This window comes from Podarcis cretensis (assembly GCF_951804945.1).
Source record: "Podarcis cretensis genome assembly, chromosome: 7".
NCBI lineage: Eukaryota > Metazoa > Chordata > Lepidosauria > Squamata > Lacertidae > Podarcis > Podarcis cretensis.
In genome coordinates, this window is record NC_137176.1 from 58,587,721 (window position 1) to 58,609,228 (window position 21,508).

At 43.4% G+C, this 21,508-nt stretch overlaps 1 protein-coding gene across 5 annotated transcripts in view; it reads left to right on the forward strand.

The window, feature by feature from the left end:
* Positions 1-7,311: 7,311 nt before the first annotated feature.
* The window catches only part of TRIM55 (tripartite motif containing 55), a 39,456-nt gene continuing 25,259 nt past the window's right edge, over positions 7,312-21,508 (forward strand). For 2 of the 5 annotated variants that reach the window (XM_079984615.1, XM_079984616.1), the window contains exons 1-4: positions 7,313-7,632; positions 8,226-8,398; positions 13,542-13,707; positions 15,652-15,747. In XM_079984615.1, coding sequence (XP_079840741.1) covers positions 7,465-7,632; positions 8,226-8,398; positions 13,542-13,707; positions 15,652-15,747 — 603 coding nt within the window. In that variant the 5' untranslated portion in view covers positions 7,313-7,464. Of the gene's footprint in view, positions 7,633-8,225; positions 8,399-13,541; positions 13,708-15,651; positions 15,748-21,508 lie in introns of all 5 variants that reach the window. The other 3 variants (XM_079984619.1, XM_079984618.1, XM_079984617.1) reach the window with 3 other exon arrangements.

Below are 21,508 nucleotides of genomic sequence, written 5' to 3' on the forward strand. Positions count from 1 at the left end.
TTAGCAATGGGGCGCCTGGCGCAATAAAATAAAATTCCACAAGCCACTTACTTGAGCTCTTAATTGATTTAAATAAATCGTTTTGGAGTTATGTTTTCATTTATACCACGTGGTTAACTGGGAGAGGGTGCTTGCGTGCTGGGACGAACCATAGGTGGAAATTTTTGCTGCCACCTGTAAGCTCAGCGCTGAGGAAATCTGCTCACTGCACAGGCTCAGAGGCACCATTGCTCCCTACTCCGGGGCCTAGCTTTGCTTCGACTTAAACGTCGTTGGCAAGCGAGATCAATTTAAGATCCAACGCACTGAAACAACACGGCGACCATTTCTGCCGCTAGCGCTATTTTCTTTCCCCAAAACTTACCCGTAAATCCGGTTCCGTGAATGACCTCTTCCGAAATGGAGGAGCCATTGCATTTTGTTATAAAACAGTTAATCTGTGCGAGGATGGGGAAAAAACGCGCCTCCTTCGAGCCGGAATCGAACCAGCGACCTAAGGATTTCAGTAGCCGAGCACTCCTACAGTCCTCCGCTCTACCAGCTGAGCTATCGAAGGGACTTGGAGAACAGCTTGTCGGAGAAGCTAAAGAATGCATGCTAAAGTGGCTCGCTGTAAGCCGAAGTTAGGACTGCATGTAGGAAGCGCAAGGTGGCGCTGGAAGTCGCAGGCGTGCACGAGTTGCAAAGGCTGGCGTTGCTCGCGGGCTTTGAATGCGTTCCCTGGCATCGTGCACTTGAAACTCCTGAGTGCTACCTACTGGGGTGGAGAGGGGTGGATCCTTGTGCGGATAGGGAAAGAGGAAATAGCCTATTATTACCCTGGGTGCGCACAGGGAGTTAACAAACTAGGGGTGAAACGTGGACCGGAATGTGCTGAGAACCAGATTGTGAATGCAAAAGAGAGGATTTATCATGTTTAAGTTTATATGCTTGGCGTTGTTTACAAAGCCCCTCTTGCAAGCTGGGCCAGTGGCGCAATGGATAACGCGTCTGACTACGGATCAGAAGATTGTAGGTTCGACTCCTGCCTGGCTCGGTGGTGGTTCACTTTTGCGGCAACACTGAATGTATTTTAAGATGCTATAAAATACCGTATACTATGGAAGGGAAAAGCCAGAGTTTGGTAGGCTGACTTGCCCAAACCTGTTCTCCATCCCCTGCGCAATCTTCTCCTCTACATAAACGTGGATCTGAAGCGAGAATATCACAAGATGGTAACTCAGTACATGATGCTCTTTAAGAAGCCAAAGAAGATGTAAATAATGAATTATAATAAAATGTCCGCTAATACAATTTCGAAATTACTATAAGGGCAACGTGGTTGCAGAAAGTGCATATTAACAAACAGCTTCAACCCTGACTTCATTCATACAGGAAAAGCCAGGGGATTCCAGAAATGTAAGGTGTACGGGAACAATGGGTATATTTTAGTACACATAGCACATCAAAATGTAGGCAATTGTTTATAACAGAACCTGAACAGTAAATTCTGTTTAAGGACTAACAGAGCAATCTAATGAGAAGTATGGCCCGTTGAATTCAGTGCATTTTATTCCCAGATAAACGTGTTTAAGATTGGAGCCTAAAACGTGATATTCAGTCTTCCACTGTCTAAATTCGCACATACCTGTAAAAGAGCATATCACATCTATGATAAAGATCCGGGATTTCTGAAGCAACCCCGATTAAACTCAATAAATCTGCAACCTAAGTATTTAGGTTTAAACATTTCAATTTTGAATTTAGAAAACAACATTAAGATGGACCACTACGAGCCAGGCAGGAGTCGAACCTACAATCTTCTGATCCGTAGTCAGACGCGTTATCCATTGCGCCACTGGCCCCTTACTTGGGTGGGCTGTTTCCAAAAACATAAACCAGAATTTAGAGAATGTTAGCTGGATAACAGCGTTTTGGAAACCATGAACAAGCAAGGGTGTTATTCTTTATTTTGCAATGCATATGCACTTACTCATTCTGACAGGTACAACTACTTCAGGAGCAGGCGATATGCCACACAAAACAAAATGTGATCATTATGGTGGTGCGGACAGCGCTCTGTTTAGCTAAAGCTCGTTTAGGACAAGAAAATAAGAAAATTGGATATGAGGATGAGACTGTACTTCTTCCATTTCTCTGCAGGGAGAACGAGAGATCAGTGCACGAGAAGGAATTCGCAAAGCACAGCTCCTCTACAATTACTCTGTGCAGCTGTTTGCAAAATGCCACGTTACATTTTGTTATTACCATTGTTCAAAAATGCACTCGTCTCCAGCCTGCATTTGGCTGGATTATCAGGTTGTCTTGGAAAGTTCGGGACTGGGATAGCTGCCGTGCATGTGTGTGGAGCTCGTGATGCATTCTGCGCATGCTCGAATGCAAAGTGCCTTCTTGCTACTGGCGGTTGTGTATCTCTCGGGAAAGGCGTGTGTATGTCCCTTCGATAGCTCAGCTGGTAGAGCGGAGGACTGTAGAGGAACTGCTTCTAAAGGAATCCTTAGGTCGCTGGTTCGATTCCGGCTCGAAGGAGATGTCTTTTTTGTGATTGACCTGGCCATCCGCCCTTTATAATTCAAGAGTGTGGTGTGTTATCAGAAGGTCCATCCACCTCCCCCGCAAAAGGATGGAGAAATAATGTGTCTGATTGTTATATGTAATATCTTACACTTGGCAATGGTCATTCTGAAGCATAAAATACCATATTTTCATATTGCAGAATAAATGTGCTGCTATTGTTCCTTTGGAAAGAACATCATTATTCTGCTTTTTTTAAAAAGATAAAGGAGGGGGAGAAAGATGGATTGGAGACTACTGTACTGCCAGGCTAATAAAATAGAATTGTTGATGTATAGTTGCTTTGCTTCTGAATATAGAACCAGCCCTTTAAGCAGCTGTTTTTACCACACCATCGATTTTTCATGGGTGACACTCTGGAATCTTTTTGTGGTACCCGCTTAGGCTTTCCAAGCAAATGATTCTTCTCGCCTTTCCAGCTCCTTCTTATCCACATCCCAAGCATGTTTTATTAATTTCATTAATTGGTTAGTTTGTTAGGAGCATGTTTACTAGGGATGACGCCAAATAAACCTTATTTCTGAGTAAACATGCGTATCATTGTACAAGTAATCCATTAAAACCGTATATGGTTTGGTTATTCATACCAATCGGTCTCGATGGAGAGCACAGGGGGCAAAACCTTGCAAGGCAGAAGTGGAGTGACCTAGTGGAATGGGGCCCCAGATGAGGCAGAAAGAGCCTGGACAGGGGACAGGTTGAGGTTTCCCAGGGAAATAAAAGTTTGCTTTTTGAAGCATTGTCTTTGTGATTTGTTTGTGTGGGTTTGAGGTCCTGTTACTGTTCCCAGGGCTGGAGTAAGACCTTAAGAAGCCCTAAGCGCTTAAAAGATTTTGGTGACCCCAAATATAGCTAATTCAAAATAGAAACAATAATACACCTTAAAATAAATTTATATTTTTTGAAATGAAACAAAACCTACAGTAAGATAGAAAATAATGTTTATTTTCTATACTTCCACTTTATTTCTAATTGGGGAAAAAAAATCCCTCCTTTTTCTAAATGCAAAGTCTTTGATCAGATCATCAAAACTAATCTTAGGTGACACATCTGCTTCTATATCTAGTAGAGATAAAGCATCCAGCCTGCTTTGTTGCATGGTTGTTCAGTTGGGATTTTTATTATACTTCATCTGAGAAAAGGAGTGCTCAGCTGAGCAATTTGTGACCATTAATGTTCAAAATCTGGCAATGGAAAATTTCTGTCGTGCCCCCTCCTTCCCATGATGCCCTAAGCTTATTTTGCTTAATGGTTGGCCTGGCGCTGGCTGTTCCTCTCTCAGATGGATGACCTACTCGGTGTGTGAGAAAGAAATATATGATTAATGGATGATGGATAAAAGGAAAATTCCACCCCCTGCAGAATTTAGCCACCCAAAATATTTACTTTTGAATTCCCAAACTGGCATGCAATAAACCTAGTACAGTGGCATCTCTGGTTGCGGACATGATCTGTTCCGGGGTGCCGTTTGCACCCTAAAAAGTCCATAACCAGAGTGGCGCTTCTGCGCATGTGCAAAGCGCATTAGAGCGCTTCTGCGCATGTGTGAACCGTGCAGAACATGTGTGCGCGTGGCAAAACCTGGAAGTAAACACTTCCGGGTTTGCCGCGTTCTTAACCCGAAAAAACACAACATGAAGCGTTCGCAGGAAGAGGTATGACTGTATCTTGTCATCAACAGCACATTTCTATGCACATCTACACAGGAGAAGGCCCCACTGTGTTCAGTGTGACTTTCATAGAATCATAGAACTGTAGGGTTGGAAGGGACACCAAGGGCCATCTAGTCCAATCCCTTATAATGCAGAAATCTCAACTAAAGCATCCAAGACAGATTGCCTTGCAGCCTCTACTTAAAAACCTCCAAGGAAGGAGAGCCCACAACCTCCTAAAGTAGACCGTTCCACTGCCAAAAAGCTCTTACTGTCAGAAAGATTTTCCTGATGTTGAGTCGGAATCTCCGTTCTTGTCCCAGTATATATAGGATTGTAGTCTACATCCACTTTGTCTCTTGTGTATGCAGATAGTAATATATTACACCCAGTGCTTTTTTTTCCTAAAAAAAATGTTTAGGGGTACTCTCATTCTGACTCAAGAAAATCACCATTTTATAGTTCAAATCGGGGAAAATAAATGCAGTAAATGGATAAAAGTACAAAGATTCACAAAATGTTTAGGGGTATGCGTACCCCCAGAAAAAAAGCACTGATTACATCTGCATATAGGTTGACCTCACCCGCAAAGGCATACACTTTCATTGTCCCCCAATGGCAGACGGATGCCAGCAATAACAGACACCTGTATGTACTGCAACGAGATTTCCTTTTCAACATGCTTTATATAGGCTGAGCACTATAAACATGAGATTCTTGCAAAATGTACTTTACCAGCAGAGTTATCTGCAGAGTTTTGATTAGTTCCATTTTATCTGTCAATAACATAACCTACTAGCAGCATGCGCAGGATGAAGGCAGGCACTACAGTTTGCTACAGTAAGTGTGATGGATATTTGGCTTAAACTTGTAGACATGATACGTACCGCTTGTACAGTTGTGTGATGAAGTATTGGCAAATAGCAGCACAGATGGCTTTGCCCTAAGATTAGGCCCCACATGCCAGACGTGATCTGGGAAATTGTCATTTTAAAAATAACTTCAGAGCGAGTGCCAAGATTTGAGAGATCCATGTGTCTAATAAACAGATAGAAATGCAGCATGGCCCAGTGCTGGAACTTAGTTATTGGGATTATCCTATGGCCATGGAACCCAGCAAGAATTATCACCTCGGCTCAGCCAATAAAAATGGCATGCACCTTCACTATTTTCCTGAGTACTTTAAACAGGGGGATGGGTTTAGGTTGTAAAAAAAAGATTAAGTACTTTAAAAAAACCTCTTCCAAAATAGCCACAGTCAGAGCTTGTCTACACAGAATATTACAGATTACGTCTCCCCACCCCCACCCCAAGTAATGGGTGAGGTGGCACAGTAGTACTGAAGAGTCTTCTTCCCCTCCAGTGGCCTCAAAGGCAAGAATAACAAGCAGTTCGTATTTTATAGTCCTTTTTATTCAGTCATCTGGTTGCAAGACAAGAATCCATGTCTCCACACAAAGAGAGACGTTGGCTACTCTGAGCTCCACCTCTTCTGTCCCCAACAACATCCTGAGTGCCAACGGGAAGTCACAGGAGTCCCACCCCTCTGCCATTTTTATTCTAGAATGCGGAGGGACTGATGGGCCCATGGAGATGGAGGATTCCCTGTACTCTCCAGGGGGGTCTCTGCCAGCTGCACCCTCACCTCCCCTGCCTCCTCCATTATCTTGTAACTAGGCAATTCTTCATCGAATGGTATAGCATCTCTCTCTCTCTCCTGAAACTGCTGTAGACAAGGGCGCCCCGAAGCTTCCCCCTCCTCCTCCTCTTCAGAGGGAATCTGATCAGACTGAGTGCGCACTTCCCAGTCTTCCTGTTCCGACCATTCCCTGCCACTTGAAAGAGTCTCAAACCAGGGGTGACTTTGGTCTTTCAAATTTCAGTGGCTCCTCATGTGAGGACCGAATTCTGTGCCTGCCGCCTGCCTCTTGCCTTTTGTTCTACTCAGCTCACTACATCAAAGTTGTGATTCCCCTGCGGCAACACCCAGTGGGGCGGAACAGGATGCCCTGCCCTAAATCTGCCTCTGCTCACACGTACAGGTAAGGGCATGGTTGCTTTAGAAGGACATGTGCATATATAATGTGCAAAATATCAAGCAAATGAAACTGTCAGCGAGGTGTTGAAACGAACCATGTGGTGGAAGTGTCAGATGGCCTATGATTTCGGGAGGCAAAGAGCACATACCGTAATGTAAGTTGTGGAAATGTAAGGCTTGATAGGAATTTGTTTTTGTTAATGATGGATCATTTTGTTAGGTATCTTAATTTATAAGAAACAATGAGAAAAGAATAAGAAGGTGATGGTAAATTCAATCTGCGAGACAGCTAAATACTGTTGTAGGCCCAAAATGGTGGGAGGGAGTTGATCTGGGTCAAATGTAGACCTGATGATGATGGTATAGCCTTATTACCTGAGTACTCTGCCTTTTTTTTTAGTTCACTTGACGGGACAGACTTTATTGGCTGTGTGCCCACGGAATAACCAAGAAACCCACTGAAGCCCTTTTTATTTGAAAATCCAGGAATCCTAGTTATGCCTTCATTTTCTCTTGAAATGTGCTCACAGCACTATATAATAACTGCACATTGTTTATGAGTTGCTTCCATTGCCTGGGTCTCTTTCTTCGATGTCGCATTTCTGTTGTTGTAGAGATGGCCATCTCCATATGTACAAACATACACACACATATTATTTATTGTGCTAATGCCACTTGATTGAGGATTTTGAGGATATTATCCTATGCATCAAAAGTGTGATGGTGGCAATTCTTTTTATCACGCCAAAAGTTTCCTATCACTTTCTTTTCTTCTGTCACCTTGCTTTCCGCTGCTGCAGTGAAGCCTTGAAGAACCAGGCTGCATTCTCCAGTCAGCTTAACATTTTAGTTTTTTCCAGAAGGGTAAGTGCTGCATGTGTTGGTGGCAACTGTCTGTTTCTCCCCCTTCCTTCTTAAACGCAAGAATGTTGATCTCTCACCCCTGTGAGCCGTCACCTGTCTAAATCTGTCCTTGTGTCAGATGCATATATGGAGAAACTGAGTATGGCAACCAATGACGTTCTGCTTCTAAAATAGACCCAGCTCTCTTCACTCAGTTAAAACAATGTCCTCCAGGGAAAGATCCTCAAAGGACATTTGATCTCACAAGCTTTGGAATTCTTTTAAGGGACCTAACCCGGAAACCGCTCAGCAGCACCCTAACTACTCTGAGCCTATGCTCCTTGGAATCGCTAGGAGATGAGCACCTCTCTTAATTACAAGTCTTTTTCCAAAGAGCAGCAAACTATGGATAACTTGGAGAAGCAGCTTATTTGTCCCATATGTTTAGAGATGTTTACTAAGCCAGTGGTTATCCTCCCCTGTCAGCACAACCTCTGCAGAAAATGTGCCAACGATATCTTCCAGGTAGATCTATTAAACTTTTTAAAATTCCAATAAATGTTTATAATACTTTCATGTTACAAAGGGGGGAGGGGTATCATTTAATAAACAGGATTCTCTTTAAAAGCAAAAAGAGAGAGAGAGAATTAATTAGGCACATGGGTTCTTTGTTATTTATCTTAAGTGTGATTTTGAATCTGTTACATTTGTAAATGTCCCTTTTATTTATATAGGCTGAAATGTTATTTCAAGTATTTAGAGATATTAACACACATACCCATTCCTGTTGTTCCACAACACCTCTAAAAATGGCAAATTTCTCTCTAGCATAAGTTGTCATTATATTATTAGCTTCCAGGCTTGAGCAACATTATATTTGCAGCTATTTCTCTTTCTGTGTACTTTTTGGGCAGTATTTTTCCTGGTAGTTTGGCTTTGGTGACCTGATCCAGGTCCCCTGAAGTCATCAGAGTGACTGCATCCAGGTATTAGATCATATCTTAAGCAGATAGTGTGAGATGGACCTTGTGATGTGGAAGTGAGAGCAGTTGTCAGAAATAACTGTGAAATATTGCATGCTTAGCTTTACAACTTTGTTTATTGTTTGGCAAGAACAGGCCTCGAACCCTTACCTGCCAACCAGAGGAGGCACAACTGTGGCATCAGGAGGTCGATTCCGCTGTCCATCTTGTAGACATGAAGTAGTTCTGGACAGGCATGGAGTGTATGGTCTTCAAAGGAACCTGTTGGTGGAAAATATAATTGATATTTACAAGCAGGAATCTACCAGGTAATGGACCGATTTTTGTCCTTGAAGGATTGCCTATGGATGCAGGTTCCTGACTTGGTTGTGTTTGCCACAGAAATGCATGGATTGGATTCCCCAAACCCCAAATCGAGACTTCTGTTATAAAACTGAGCTATTGCTGCCCATTCCCTGTTAGAACTTCTTTCCTCTACCTCATTCTTATTTTAATTCCTCAAGTCAACCTGGAGCCTTTATCTCCAGATAGCTATAGAAAGAGAAAGCAATAGCAATGAGCAGTGCTTTTTTTCAGGGGGTACCCAAAGGTATGCAGTAAGGCACTTTTTTGTTGTTGTTATTAAAAAGTGTGGCACTTGCTGTAACAACTTCATGGTAAAAAGGTAAAGGGATCCCTGACCGTTAGGTCCAGTCGCGGACGACTCTAGGGTTGCGGTGCTCATCTTGCTTTATTGGCCGATGGAGGCAGCGTACAGCCTCCGGGTCATGTGGCCAGCATGACTAAGCTGCTTCTGGCGAACCAGAGCAGTGCACAGAAACGCCGTTTACCTTCCTGCTGGAGTGGTACCTATTTATCTACTTGCACTGTGTGCTTTTGAACTGCTAGGTTGGCAGGAGCAGGGACTGATCAACGGGAGCTCACCCTGTCTGGGGATTTGAACCACCAACCTTCTGATCGGCAAGCCCTAGGTTCAGTGGTTTAGACCACAGCACCACCCACGTTTAGAAAAAATAAAAAGCACTGGCAATGAGCACCATCAGCATCTGCTAAAGGTAGTGAGGCCCCTACATCTCTGGTGGTTGCTCAGCTGCTGATACTGGTTAGGATTTGCTTTGTATAAGGAGAAAGGTTTGCTCACTTTACCCTTTGACTGGGAGCTTCATTTTACAGTATTGGATGCCACACAAGTGTCTATTCTTATTGTATAATGCTAGCAGCTCTAATCTGTTGCTTTATGGGATTTCTTGCCATGAAGCAATATGTAGAAAGGTGTTTACTCCTTGCATCTGAGAAATGAGCCTACAAATAATTCATCATGTCAGCAGTCTTTGCTCATGTACACACTCAAGAAAGTCTGTCGGTGTGTAGCCACAGAACCAAACGATGATGCATGCTATGGATCACCCTTGCAAATCCCACCAAATTCCTGCGTCCATTTCAGTTTATTCCATATATCCACCATACGTTATAACATTCCAGCACTTTTAAAAATAAAACATCAAAATCTACTGCAATGAACTGCTGAATAAAATCCTTAAATATTTTCCCCAGTTATGTGTGTTTTTCTACATGACTACCTAGTTGCCAGAGTCCTTCTGTAGACTGGCCCAGAGAGCAGCTTCTCCTCTCCAGGTGAAAAAGAGGTGAAATGCCCTTTTACATTGAAGGCATTTGAACAAGTGCCGCTTGCTTGACAAGCTATACTTGCTGATTTTGCTCTTCTACTTATGCAGCCACTGAAAGTGCAGAAGCTCTGCCCTGTTTTTTCACCAGGCCACCTTAGATGCAGGGGAGAGAAGAGCTTAACAGCTCCTCTCTGGGTCAGTCTACAGGAGCTCTGAAAGGACTTGGGCAATCAAGTAGTCATCATAGTGGGGTGCATAAATGCACCCATAGCTGGAAGAAATTAGCTAGAGAAAATGGTTTGTTTGTTTATTTATTTAGGTTTTTTTAAATAAAAAAGGCCATTCAACATGAAAAGAGCAAAGCTGAGTAAAGAAATAGAAAAGAAAAACACACCATATAAAAGCAATGTAATATCATTATCAGGGACGCAGGTGGCGCTGTGGGTTAAAGCCTCAGCGCCTAGGGCTTGCCGATCGAAAGGTCAGCGGTTCGAATCCCTGCGGCGGGGTGCGCTCCCGCTGCTCAGTCCCAGCGCCTGCCAACCTAGCAGTTCGAAAGCACCTCCGGGTGCAAGTAGATAAATAGGGACCGCTTACCAGCGGGAAGGTAGATGGCGTTTCCGTGTGCGGCTCTGGCTCTGGCTCTGGCTCTGGCTCTGGCCAGAGCAGCGATGTCACGCTGGCCACGTGACCCGGAAGTGTCTCCGGACAGCGCTGGCCCCTGGCCTCTTAAGTGAGATGGGCGCACAACCCCAGAGTCTGTCAAGACTGGCCCGTACGGGCAGGGGTACCTTTACCTTTACCTAATATCATTATCATCAAAACCAATATAAAACAAGATCCATGTGACCTCATTGTTTCCCACACAGCCATACTAACACTAACCTGGGAATGCCTGTTTGAAGAGAGTTTTTTTCAGCATATGCAGAAAGACCAAAATCTGGCTTCAAATCACTGCCCATACATGCACTGAAACCAACAGTTTTCTGTTGATGATTTACTGCAAGGACACACTCAAATCACTTAAACCACTTGTCCACCGGCTTCCACAGCATCTTTCTCTAAGCTCTAGATCATGGGTAGGCAAACTAAGGCCTGGGGGCCAGATCCGGCCCAATTGCCTTCTAAATCCGGCCCATGGACGGTCCGGAAATCAGTGTGTTTTTTAATCAGTAGAATGTGTCCTTTTATTTAAAATGCATCTCTGGGTTATTTGTGGGGCATAGGAATTCGTTCTTCTTCTTCTTTTTTTCAAAATATGGTCTGGCCCCCCACAAAGTCTGAGGGACAGTGGACCGGCCCCCTGCTGAAAAAGTTTGCTGACCCCTGCTCTAGATGCTGGCCTTGCCAAATCCTATTACTGTACTCTCTCTCTCTCTCTCTCTCTCTCTCTCTCTCTCTCTGTTTTCATAATTTCTTTCATTGACATATTATGTGCATATTATGCCAACACCAAAACGATGTCAAACCAAACCTAGCAGCACAATTTTATACGTGTCTACTTGGAAGTAAGCTAGTCCCTGCTAACTGTGCACAGGACTGTAGCTTTAATGACGCGGATATTTTCTGGCTGCCTCTTCATGGAGCGTTGCAGAAGAAGGGATGCTGTTTTGAAGAATAGAGAGCATCTCTTCAGCGACGTTTCTCTGGCTCTGTAGCACTGTAATTGAAATCTGAATATGTTCCCAGATATTATTGTGCAAAAGTCTTCCCTTGGGAAAAGGCTGTATGCCAGAAACTGAAGAGCTATGTTATTTCATATAATTGAGCCCGTTCCTTCTAGGATGGCAAGATGAGAGAAAGAGAGCGAGAGCGAGCGAGAGAGAGAGAGAGAGAGAGAGAGAGATGGAGAGAGAACAGGTTTCTTGAACCTTTAACAGTTGTGTAGAAAAGGAAATTTCTGTCTTCTACACAACTATTAAAAGTGCAGGAGGGAACTTTTTCTTTCCCCCCTTCGTTTGGTCTTCCTAGTTCCTTCTCCATCTTGGCAGCTGGGCTATTATAATCTAAGAGAGTCCATAAATTCAATACTCTTCAACACTGATGTTTGGCTTGGAAGTCAATTTGGAACTGAGAAGCCATGGAAAGGGTTAAGCACCTATCGGCTCCCTCTGCCATTTCTCTGCTCCGCATCTCCCCCTCCCCCTTGCAACACACCCTGCTATTTTGCTTGGTAATTTAGAGCAATTATCAAGTTTACGTTTAGAACTCTTAAATTGCCCCCTTAAATTTTTCATACCTAATTTGATTACAGTACATATATGGAGCCTATCTTACTGTGCAGGTCTCATTCATTTCCTTCAGTTCCATTTCACCTTTAAGTGCTAGAAACCAGAACATGGGAACTTCTCTCTCTGAGTGCAGGATCAGTGTAGTCTAGGGGGAACCTATTATTGTGTACATGGGTTGAAGACCAATATAGAGTAAAAATGGGCATATTGTGAGAGGATTATACATACTGGATCGCTGAAAAACAGCCTCTGTAAACTTGTGCAAGGACTAAGTTTTAATTTATATATTTTTTAACTGTTGCTATATCTGTATTGTCCCTGTTATACCTAATTGCAAATTCAAATGTATCCCTATCGTGTTTTATGACTTCCTTGATATTGTATGTGGGCTGGAACTGGTCTGTGACTGAAATAATAAATTCATCATCACTTGTGCAAGGAAACAGACAGGAATTCTTTGGGGGTGTTTATATTACCATCTGAGAGTGCAAGGAAGGTTTTTTGTGTGCGCATTTCACAGCTCCTTCCCCCCACCCAGCTGTTCACATCTGTATGGCTTCACCAATGTCAGATTGCATCCCTTCCAACATGAAGCTGCCCAAAACTGGGACACAGATTGCAGCCTCTCAAAAGTGCCTTTTTGGGACATGGCACCCCAAAATGCATATTTTTTAGCAGCATGCCCCAAAAAAGTACAGCCCGAGATTACACAAGATTCCAGCAGCCACTTTTTTGGGGCAGTTGACAGGCATGAGATTAGTGCAACACCAAGGGGCACTGGCGGGGTAGAGATGTTTCTGCCCTGTGCAAAGGTATTCCTCTTCCATGGATATGGTCTTAGTGGTGTGTCCATAGGCCAGTTCTGGCTCCACATGTCCTTCCACAGTGAGGACATAGGTTTCTAGGCAGGAGTTGATCGTGGTTAGGGTTTGCCAAATGTGCCTTCCTCTTAGCTCGTTTCTCCCTTTTGTCCTGAGTTCCAGTGTCTTCAAAGTCCATGACACCTTTGGTAAAGGCTGTTCTCCAACTGGAGCGCTCACAGGCCAGTGTTTCCCAATTGTCAATGTTAATACTACATTTTTTAAGATTTGCCTTGAGAGAGTTTTTAAACCTCTTTTGTTGACCAGCAGCATTATGCTGATGTTCATACTTTGGCTAGATATGAATTAGGAATAACTCCAAGAAAGTTCAGGAATTTTGGATATGAATTTTGAATAATGTTGTGTAAACATGGGTTACAAACCCAGCACTGGAAAAACAGTAAGTGCACAGTAAATGGAAGTGTGAACCCAGCATGTTTTCAGATTTCCCTTCTCTGTTCCCCGTGTCACTCTTTTGTATCAAATTCTTCTGTTGGGGAAAGACCATAGTTTGTAGTAAAGTGTATTACTTGCATACAGAAAGTCCCAGATTCAGTACTTGGCATCATGACCAGGATCAGGTATCAGGGAAAGCTACCATAAGTCAGAGGAGACAGTATCAGGCTAGATGAAGTGGCATTTTGCCTATTTTATTTAATCATTTAATTTTTAAAAAAGTAATGCAGATTGGGATTTGGTTTTCTTATTCTTCTTGGTGAATTCCATTCACAGGCCTGAAAGAAAAACTGAACAGCCAATGTGTGAAGAACATGAAGATGAGAAAATTAATATTTATTGCCTGAATTGTGAAGTGCCGACATGCTCAATGTGCAAAGTTTTTGGTGCTCATAAAGATTGTGAGGTTGCTCCCCTCACGAATGTTTACCAAAGACAGAAGGTAATTTATTTTATTTTTTAAAAAAAGGCTTCCTCTTAATGCATTTTCATCAGTAGAATTCTAGTAGTTTTTGAAAACAAATAACCATAATAAAATTCTCTCCCTGGTGAGGTCCTCCACCAATGTTGTGGGATTGCAGTTCGATTGTCCCAGTTGAAAAACCCAGTCAGAACTGTATGCTATTGATTATGTGTGATGTGAAACTCAAAATGGAAGGGCCCTACCAAGGTCATCTTGTTGAAGTCCTGTGCCCTGATAGGGTCTTTTTGACTTTTCTAAATCTACCCAGCCTTTTGTTAATACTGGTACATGCATTACAACCAACATGTTGATTAGCCTGTGACATGGAAACCTTCCTTACCAATGCAAATTGATAACACAACTAGGAATGTGAGGCGCTGACCAGTCCAAATGGTGACTTGGGCCGCTTTCATACACTATGGCCATGTGGCTATGTGGAAGAATTTATCAGCATTCCCCCCAGAGCTGCCACAGTGTATGAAATAAACATGCCTTCTTTCTTTTTCTCATTTGTTCTGCCAAACAAAACTCCTTATTTTCAGACCTAGCTCTAGGCTTTAGGGGTTCCCCAGCAAAATGTACTTTTCTAAGCCCCCTTCTACCTCTGAGCACCCTTTTCTTGGTGACATAGGCTTTTATTCATGGTCATGGCAGATAGCAGTGTTCCAATGAAACTGCCATTTTAATTTCCCACAATGCCCCTGAATGTAGCATTGCTCTGGTGCATTGGAGGAAATTTAACTGATCGATTCCAGATTCCCACTGTGGAAAGTGACCATTTTAAATGCCCTGGAACAAAAAAGTGGTGTCTTAGTACCTTAGCAGCAGCCTGACGAAGTTGTGTGCTAACACCAGCCCCAATTATTAGCTTTATGATTATTATTGTTGCTGTTCTCCTCTCAAACCTTACCAGTTTGTCATTTTCTTTAAAATATAGTGACCAAATGTGCACAATATTTGACCAAAGACACATATCCTAGAGCCGAGAAAGAGAACATACTACTTTTTATGAATCAGTATATTTATGCATACTTTTCAATTAATAAGGAAATGTTTTGTTTTGCAAGTAATTTCTTGAGTATGGAACAGAAAAGCTGGGCTATGCTCCTAGAATCCTTTGCTGCCATCTGTACAATATCTCTTTATTTTTAACCAGGCATTCACTAAACAGCTGTTTATTTGGACTATCCTCTGGAGAAATGCAGCTCAATTTCTTGAGAGTCCTAGTGTGGCTGCCACTAGACAGAGCCAGTTTACAAGTACAGCCTTTGAATGGAACCCATAATTATATTTATTTGTGAACACTATGGCTGGGTAGATGCATTTGGGGGTGGGGACATCCAGTTGAATACACTGGAAGCTGTCCATGGCTTCCTCCTTTCTGAGATAATTAGAAAGAAATGATGTTTAACAAAGATATCTGTGAAATCCATGAATATGCATATCAATGATTATATATCTGCTAGAGATAATGTAAAACCTATATATGCGTCTCCTCCCAAATTGCAAAATTTAGGCGTTGGTTCAACTACTCTGTATTCAAAGCAAAAATCCCTGCAAAACCGAGCAATTCAGATAGGCTGGAATAACCTTTCAAGAAGCAGTCTAGAAATAATTTCAGAAGGATAAAATAAAATCCTGCCAATCAAATTTTAATCCTATTCCTATAGGAACAAGATCCTTTAATGAAATAAGTTGTGGTGCAGATTAGCTTCATCTACTGCAAAAGTATATTTTGGAGTATTTTCATGTCTTTGGGGTTTTCAAAAGTAGAATTTATTGTATGTTCCTATAGTAAAGTATGTACATTTCCCAAAAAAAATATTTGTGTGGGAGGGAGGGGCAGATGTCATTCCAAAAATGCAAGCAATAAGGCCACAGAGTTTTATGCTCTCCTTAAGTTATGTTTATTTTACATTATAGTCTGAACTCAGCGATGGCATTGCTGTATTAGTGGGAAGTAATGACAGGGTGCAAGGAATTGTAACTCAGTTGGAAGAAGCCTGCAGGACAGTTGAGGTAAGAAACACAATTTACCGGTAGATTCTACCAAACTAAATTCTGCTTTAGAATTCTAATTATTGCATACTTACATAGTCTGTGGTAAGAGCAAACAACTTCGATGATGGTGCAGTTTTAAATGTCTCATTTGAGACTTTTAATCTAATTTACTCTAAGAGGTGTGACTGGAGACACACACAGTTTTCAAGATGCACAGAGCTCAAAAGCATGGTATGTTATACACTAGCACAATCTATACCTTAAAGAGCCCCGTCTTAACCATTTTTAAATGGATCATGTCTTCTCTTGGGGCCAACATGGTGAATGCTTCGTCCAGATTATGCTACCAGCAGAAGCCAGGAATAACAAAGGTGTCCCATGACAGAAGAGCCTGTCAACCTTACAGCGTAGGCAATGGATATGTTTAGTAAACAAACCCAGATGACTCAAGCAAGTGCACTGGGCCACACCCACTGTGAAGGGAATGAATAGTGCAGTCGCCAGCTAACTCACTTATTAAATTTCTAGCCCACAGTAAGGTTGCAGGGCAGGTTGCAACAATTTAAAATTCAAGTTTAAAACAAATGGTTGGCACCTGTCTGTCTCAAGAGACAATGGAATGTGCCTCTGGGGATGAAGTCAAACCATTGCGTTAGCAGCACTGAAGAGACCTGCCTGGGGCGCAAGTCTGAGCAGTGGGTATGGAGGTCCTGGGCTGCCCAGACGACAAGGCCCACCTCCCTCAGCTTCGTTGACGTGGTGCAAAGGAAAGCAGAGCAATATGTTTGGCACAAGCTTGGCTGCAGGAATTGCTGGTGTCATCAGACTGTCTTAGGGACTCCATTCCAGATTTGTGTAGGGTTTACTCCTTGGTCTTTTCTTTTCTTTTCCCAAACAGATCCCGCAAGGCAGTGGAGGTTTAGGTTCAGGGTTTTCCTTCTCCTAGATGGGCTGCATTCCCAGGTTGATGGGCCCCATCTGCCCCTCAGTTCCCTCTACAGCATGTGCAGAAACCACCTTCATAACTGTTGGACCCACTATGGGTCTTGTCTAGTCAATCCATTGGAGCCTGTCCTCACATGGAGGGGAAGTCCCTAAGTCACCAAGGGTTTGAGACCCACTGGCTACCCTCATCTGGTTTAGCCAGCCAGCTGAGGCCATTTCCCATGCTGTAGCCATTGTTGCTTGCAGACAGCTTTTAGGAGCCACGCGTAAGAGCTGAGTGCAGGGTGGGGACCAACGGTGGACAAGCTACCCAGAATAAACATGACGTGTCCACCACCAAAGTTACTACCCCTTCCCTAACACCCCATGCTCCCCTTCAAGCAAATTACAGCCACAGAAATAGGGTGGGTCATAGGAATATACATTTCAGATGTGAAAAGCCAGGGTAAAGAGCCAATTCATAGTAACTGATAGCTTTCTACAAGTAAAAAAGTTAAAGGGTCAGCTCCCCCTGTCAACAGTTGACATCCACTGGGAGAGAATGTGTTGACCGGGTAGGAAAGACTTACATCACCATTCTCACCCATGTGGTAACAATATTTACATGGAAGTAGTTTTCACGCAAAGGCCTACCTAGCCCTTATGGTGGATGAGGTGAGCAACCTTGCACTCAGTCCCAGGTGGTTTGGAGCCACCAACTGTATTTCCTACAATGCTGCTAATGTAGTGTCCGTCTGGGACATTGTGAGAAATTATAAGGGTGGCCCCAGTGAGGGCTGACTCCAGGTTTGAAGGAGCAATAATCAATGCATTCAAGGCTAGCCTAAGGCATTTTGTCACTTGAGGCAAAACAGAAAATGGGGCTCCCTGCCGCCACCTAAGGTGACCAGAGGCAGCTGAAGGAAGCCCTGGCACATGGAAGGTGACAGAGGAGAAGAAAGGAGGCGACAGAGGAGCAAGTGGCAGCAGCAGCGGCCCCATTCTTCCCAGGGCCAGGCAGTGGCTACAGGTGAGAAGTGCAAGAGGAGGTGAGTGGCACACTCCTCGGGGGCCTGGTTCTGCCACCCACCCATCTGTCCCCTGCCTGCCACCTGAGGAGACTGTGTCGTTGAGGGCAGACAGGCCTCAGTTCACTAGTGGGTTTGTCAAGGGTGCTAAGGCTGCAGAGGTTTACTAGAGATGGCTGAGTGCTTGCTAAAAATAAACTAACAGGCAAACAAAAGCAAATTCTCAAGTCCAATTTCCAATTTGAAATTGGACGACATAATGAAAACGTGTGTATACTTTCCCATTGCAGAATGAAGCCTTTCTCAAAGGGTTACTTTCCTGCTGTTGCCAGACCTACATGACCTTGGTTAATGACCTGCCGCTTGCCGCCATTTTACTTCAGGATCCTTAACTCCCATGAGGGTCAATTAGAGAGTGTCAGTGCATAATTGGAACACCACGTGGTTCGCTGACTCTGCATACTTATTCCAGATAGGTCAGAAAGGGCATCTGAAACCTGCCACTCCTCTGATGACATTTTTCAGACACAAGAAGAGGCATTTCTCTTTCAAGATACAATCTTAAGATCAAATGTAGGCCCTCCCCTCCCCATTTTCTTCCCCACCCAATAAAGAAATGGTACAGGCTGCAGTCTCCAGCAGGAGATTGGAAAGAGGGAGGGTGCTTTTTAACTTCTTTTTTCTCCTTTGGCATCCCACCTCTAAATCAGCTATCCTCCAGATGATTATTGTCTTATGTGAGCAAAGCACCAAAAGTTACCGTACTTGGGGGACCAATTTGTAGGGAGAAGATTGGGGAGGAGACTGAAGTTGCTCCTTTCCCTGCCCCCATCAGTCCATCATGTGTCATATAAACCTCAGAAAGCAATGCTGACCATGTTCTAGACCAGAGCTTTCCAAACTGTGTGTTGTGACACGTTAGTGTGTCGGCTGCAGTGTACAGGTGTGTTGTGCAATATGTGTCTGTATCTCTTATAAGGGGTTATTTGAGCTCCAGTTTGCTAGCAAAACTGAATTACTGGGTCAAAAAATGATGCATGTCTAAAAATTGTGTCACCAACATGAAAATTTTGGAAAGCTCTGTTATAGACCATGATACTTCTGCCTTTGAAAGTAGGCTGGACTGGCAAGTCCTGCTATCTTTAGCTATAAGGAGTTGACTTGTGACAAGTATAGAAAGCTAAAGATAGCAGGAATGCAAGGAATGGATACTGATAGTTAAGAGTGTGAAGCATGTAGACCAGGGATGGGGAACCGTAGCCCAGGTGTGAAAAGTGCCCCCCAGGCCTATTATCTGGTCTTCAGGACCTTCTGCAGGCCATGCCCCCTCTGGAGACCCCTCCATGCCATCCTCAAGTGCCTTTGCCTGACTGGAATGTGTTTTTGAATTGTCATAATGCCTGTTGCTTGCCTGTAGGGAGAGAAGTGTGTGTGTGTAGAAACCTCCGCTTTTCCATGTAGCCTACTATAGAAAGCTAAGATTCACAGTTGTTACTTGTTACTTATTACCCATTTGTCTTGCCTCTGGCCCCATCATCAGCTGGTGCCCATTGGGGCTGGTGGGGTGGAAGGCAGGGAGCCAAAGCCAATAACAAGTAGAGCCAACTAATTTTGTCCCCATCCTTCTCCCTGCTGAGGACAACAGTGAAACTAGAGTAGAAGAAGCTGACAGTCAAGAGCCATTCTTCTGGACTGGATATAAGTTGGGGGGGGGTTAAGTCCCACACAGACTGTGTATTGTCTATACTAGGGTGTGTGTGTGTGTGTGTGTGTGTGTGTGTGTGTGTGTGTGTAGGATTACATTTTCTCATGGACAACCCCAGTGGAGGTTGGCTAATTAGGGCCTATGGGGCACTGCCCCACCAGTCTGCCCTCAGCTTGCCTCCATGTAGGCTCACAAGATCATCATCATTTTCATTCATTTATTTTTCTGCCATTTGTTATGTGCCCAGAATGGCTCACAACAAATCAAATGAATAAATAAATATAATGTCTTTAAAAATGTTCCTGGATGTGCCTCTGGGAAAGTGCACAGACAGGGACTGAAGGCAACCAACCTCTTGTATTGTTGTACCCAGCACCTGAAATTCAGAAAGATTCTTCCTTTGAGCATAGTATTTCTGTATATCTAATATGATTAAATAAAACCACAGGAGAAATGGGCAGGAGAAACTGCAGCTATCTCAGGGAAGTGAAAGATAGAGAACAGTTCTCTGGGTTGTAGCCCAGCAACTCTTTCCACAGGAAGCATTAGACAGGAGTAGTAGAACTTATGCCACAAATAATGCTGTGAATTTGTCTTGAAACCACAAGCGCCTTTCATGAAGTTCTTGCAAAATATTTGCATCATTAATGTTAACAAACCGACAAATAAAAACACATGATGGGCAACTGGAGCTTGCAGAGAAACCCATCTTAGACTGAGGTCCAAACTAGGTGTGATGCAGAACATCTCAGAACATAATCTGCTTCATTAAAAAAAATGAAGGCCGCATGAGGCCTGAATGGGATCAGGACCATAGCATTGAGAGAGGAGGTAAATCCTTTCCTCCCATACTCTCTTTCCTTTAAAATTCCCTTCCCAAAGCTGCCATCTGTCCCTCAATTGAAAACGTATGATTATACTAAAGAAAATCTGATGATCTCCATATACAGTGGACACTCGGGTTGCGAATGTGATCTGTGCGGGATGTACGTTCGCAACCCACAGCTGCGCGTCTACGCACGTGCGGGTTGCAATTTAGCACTTCTGCGCATGCGCCACCGCTGAAACCCGGAAGTAACTCGTTCCGGTACTTCCGGGTTTTGGTGGTCCGTAACCCGAAAAAGCAACCTGGAGCGCCTGTAATCTGAGGTATGACTGTAGTGTTAAGGAGGACTCATCTTATTCTGCATTCCGCCTGAAAGCTATACCGTCCCTACCATCTAGGACAGGAAAGGCAGAGGCACATGATACAGGAGTGGAGAAACAATCCAATTCAGTTCACATTTAAAGGTGAACCTCCCTGTTTTGTACTTTCCAAAACAAGAAGCAAGTCCACACACAGCCATCCTTCAAAATTTGCATTTCTCTGAATTTTGCAGTGCACTCATCAAGCCAAGTCGTGTATACACTAATGTATATACTAGTGGAAAGTGTGCACATAAATGCATACACTACTGAAAATAACACAGAGAATGCATTATATCACGGGAAATTGCTTGCAGGAATGGATCTCTCTCTCTCTCTGCTATATTTGCGCCAGTCTGTCATTGCGGTGTTATCATTTGCTGATTTCCAAGATTCCAAAGGCAGGAATGGGGGAGGAGGATAGGCAGGAAGGATAATACATTAGTTGGCTGGTTGGGGAATTTAAGGGAAGGCCTTGGTTGGCAAAACAAGGGTTGTTATCTGTGCGACAGTTTTAGTTCTCTGATGATTGAGGGGGTGGGGATAAAGAATTGAAGAAGGGGTTGGTGGACTTGGGTGGGGTTAAGGTGGCATGTGGAGGAATGAGGGAAATAGGTAAGAGTGTGAAACAGTTTTAGAGTTCTGGTGACAGGTGAATAAAGTTGGAGAGGAGGAGTAATTGGGGAAAAGACAGATGGAAGTGGGTGGGGTGAATTGGGACATTTGCTGTAGAGCCGCCCTTTCCCATTAATCAAAACGGCATACAAAAATGTGTTTCTTCAGAGCAATTCGCACTGAAATGTTCATGAATTTTCATGAGGATTAGTTTAATTTAAATTCGCAAAGTGCTCCGGAAATGTGGAGAACTGAATTTAAGCATGGAAAATGAGAAACTGAGATGACCAACACTGACAGATTTGTCCATCCTTAACACAAT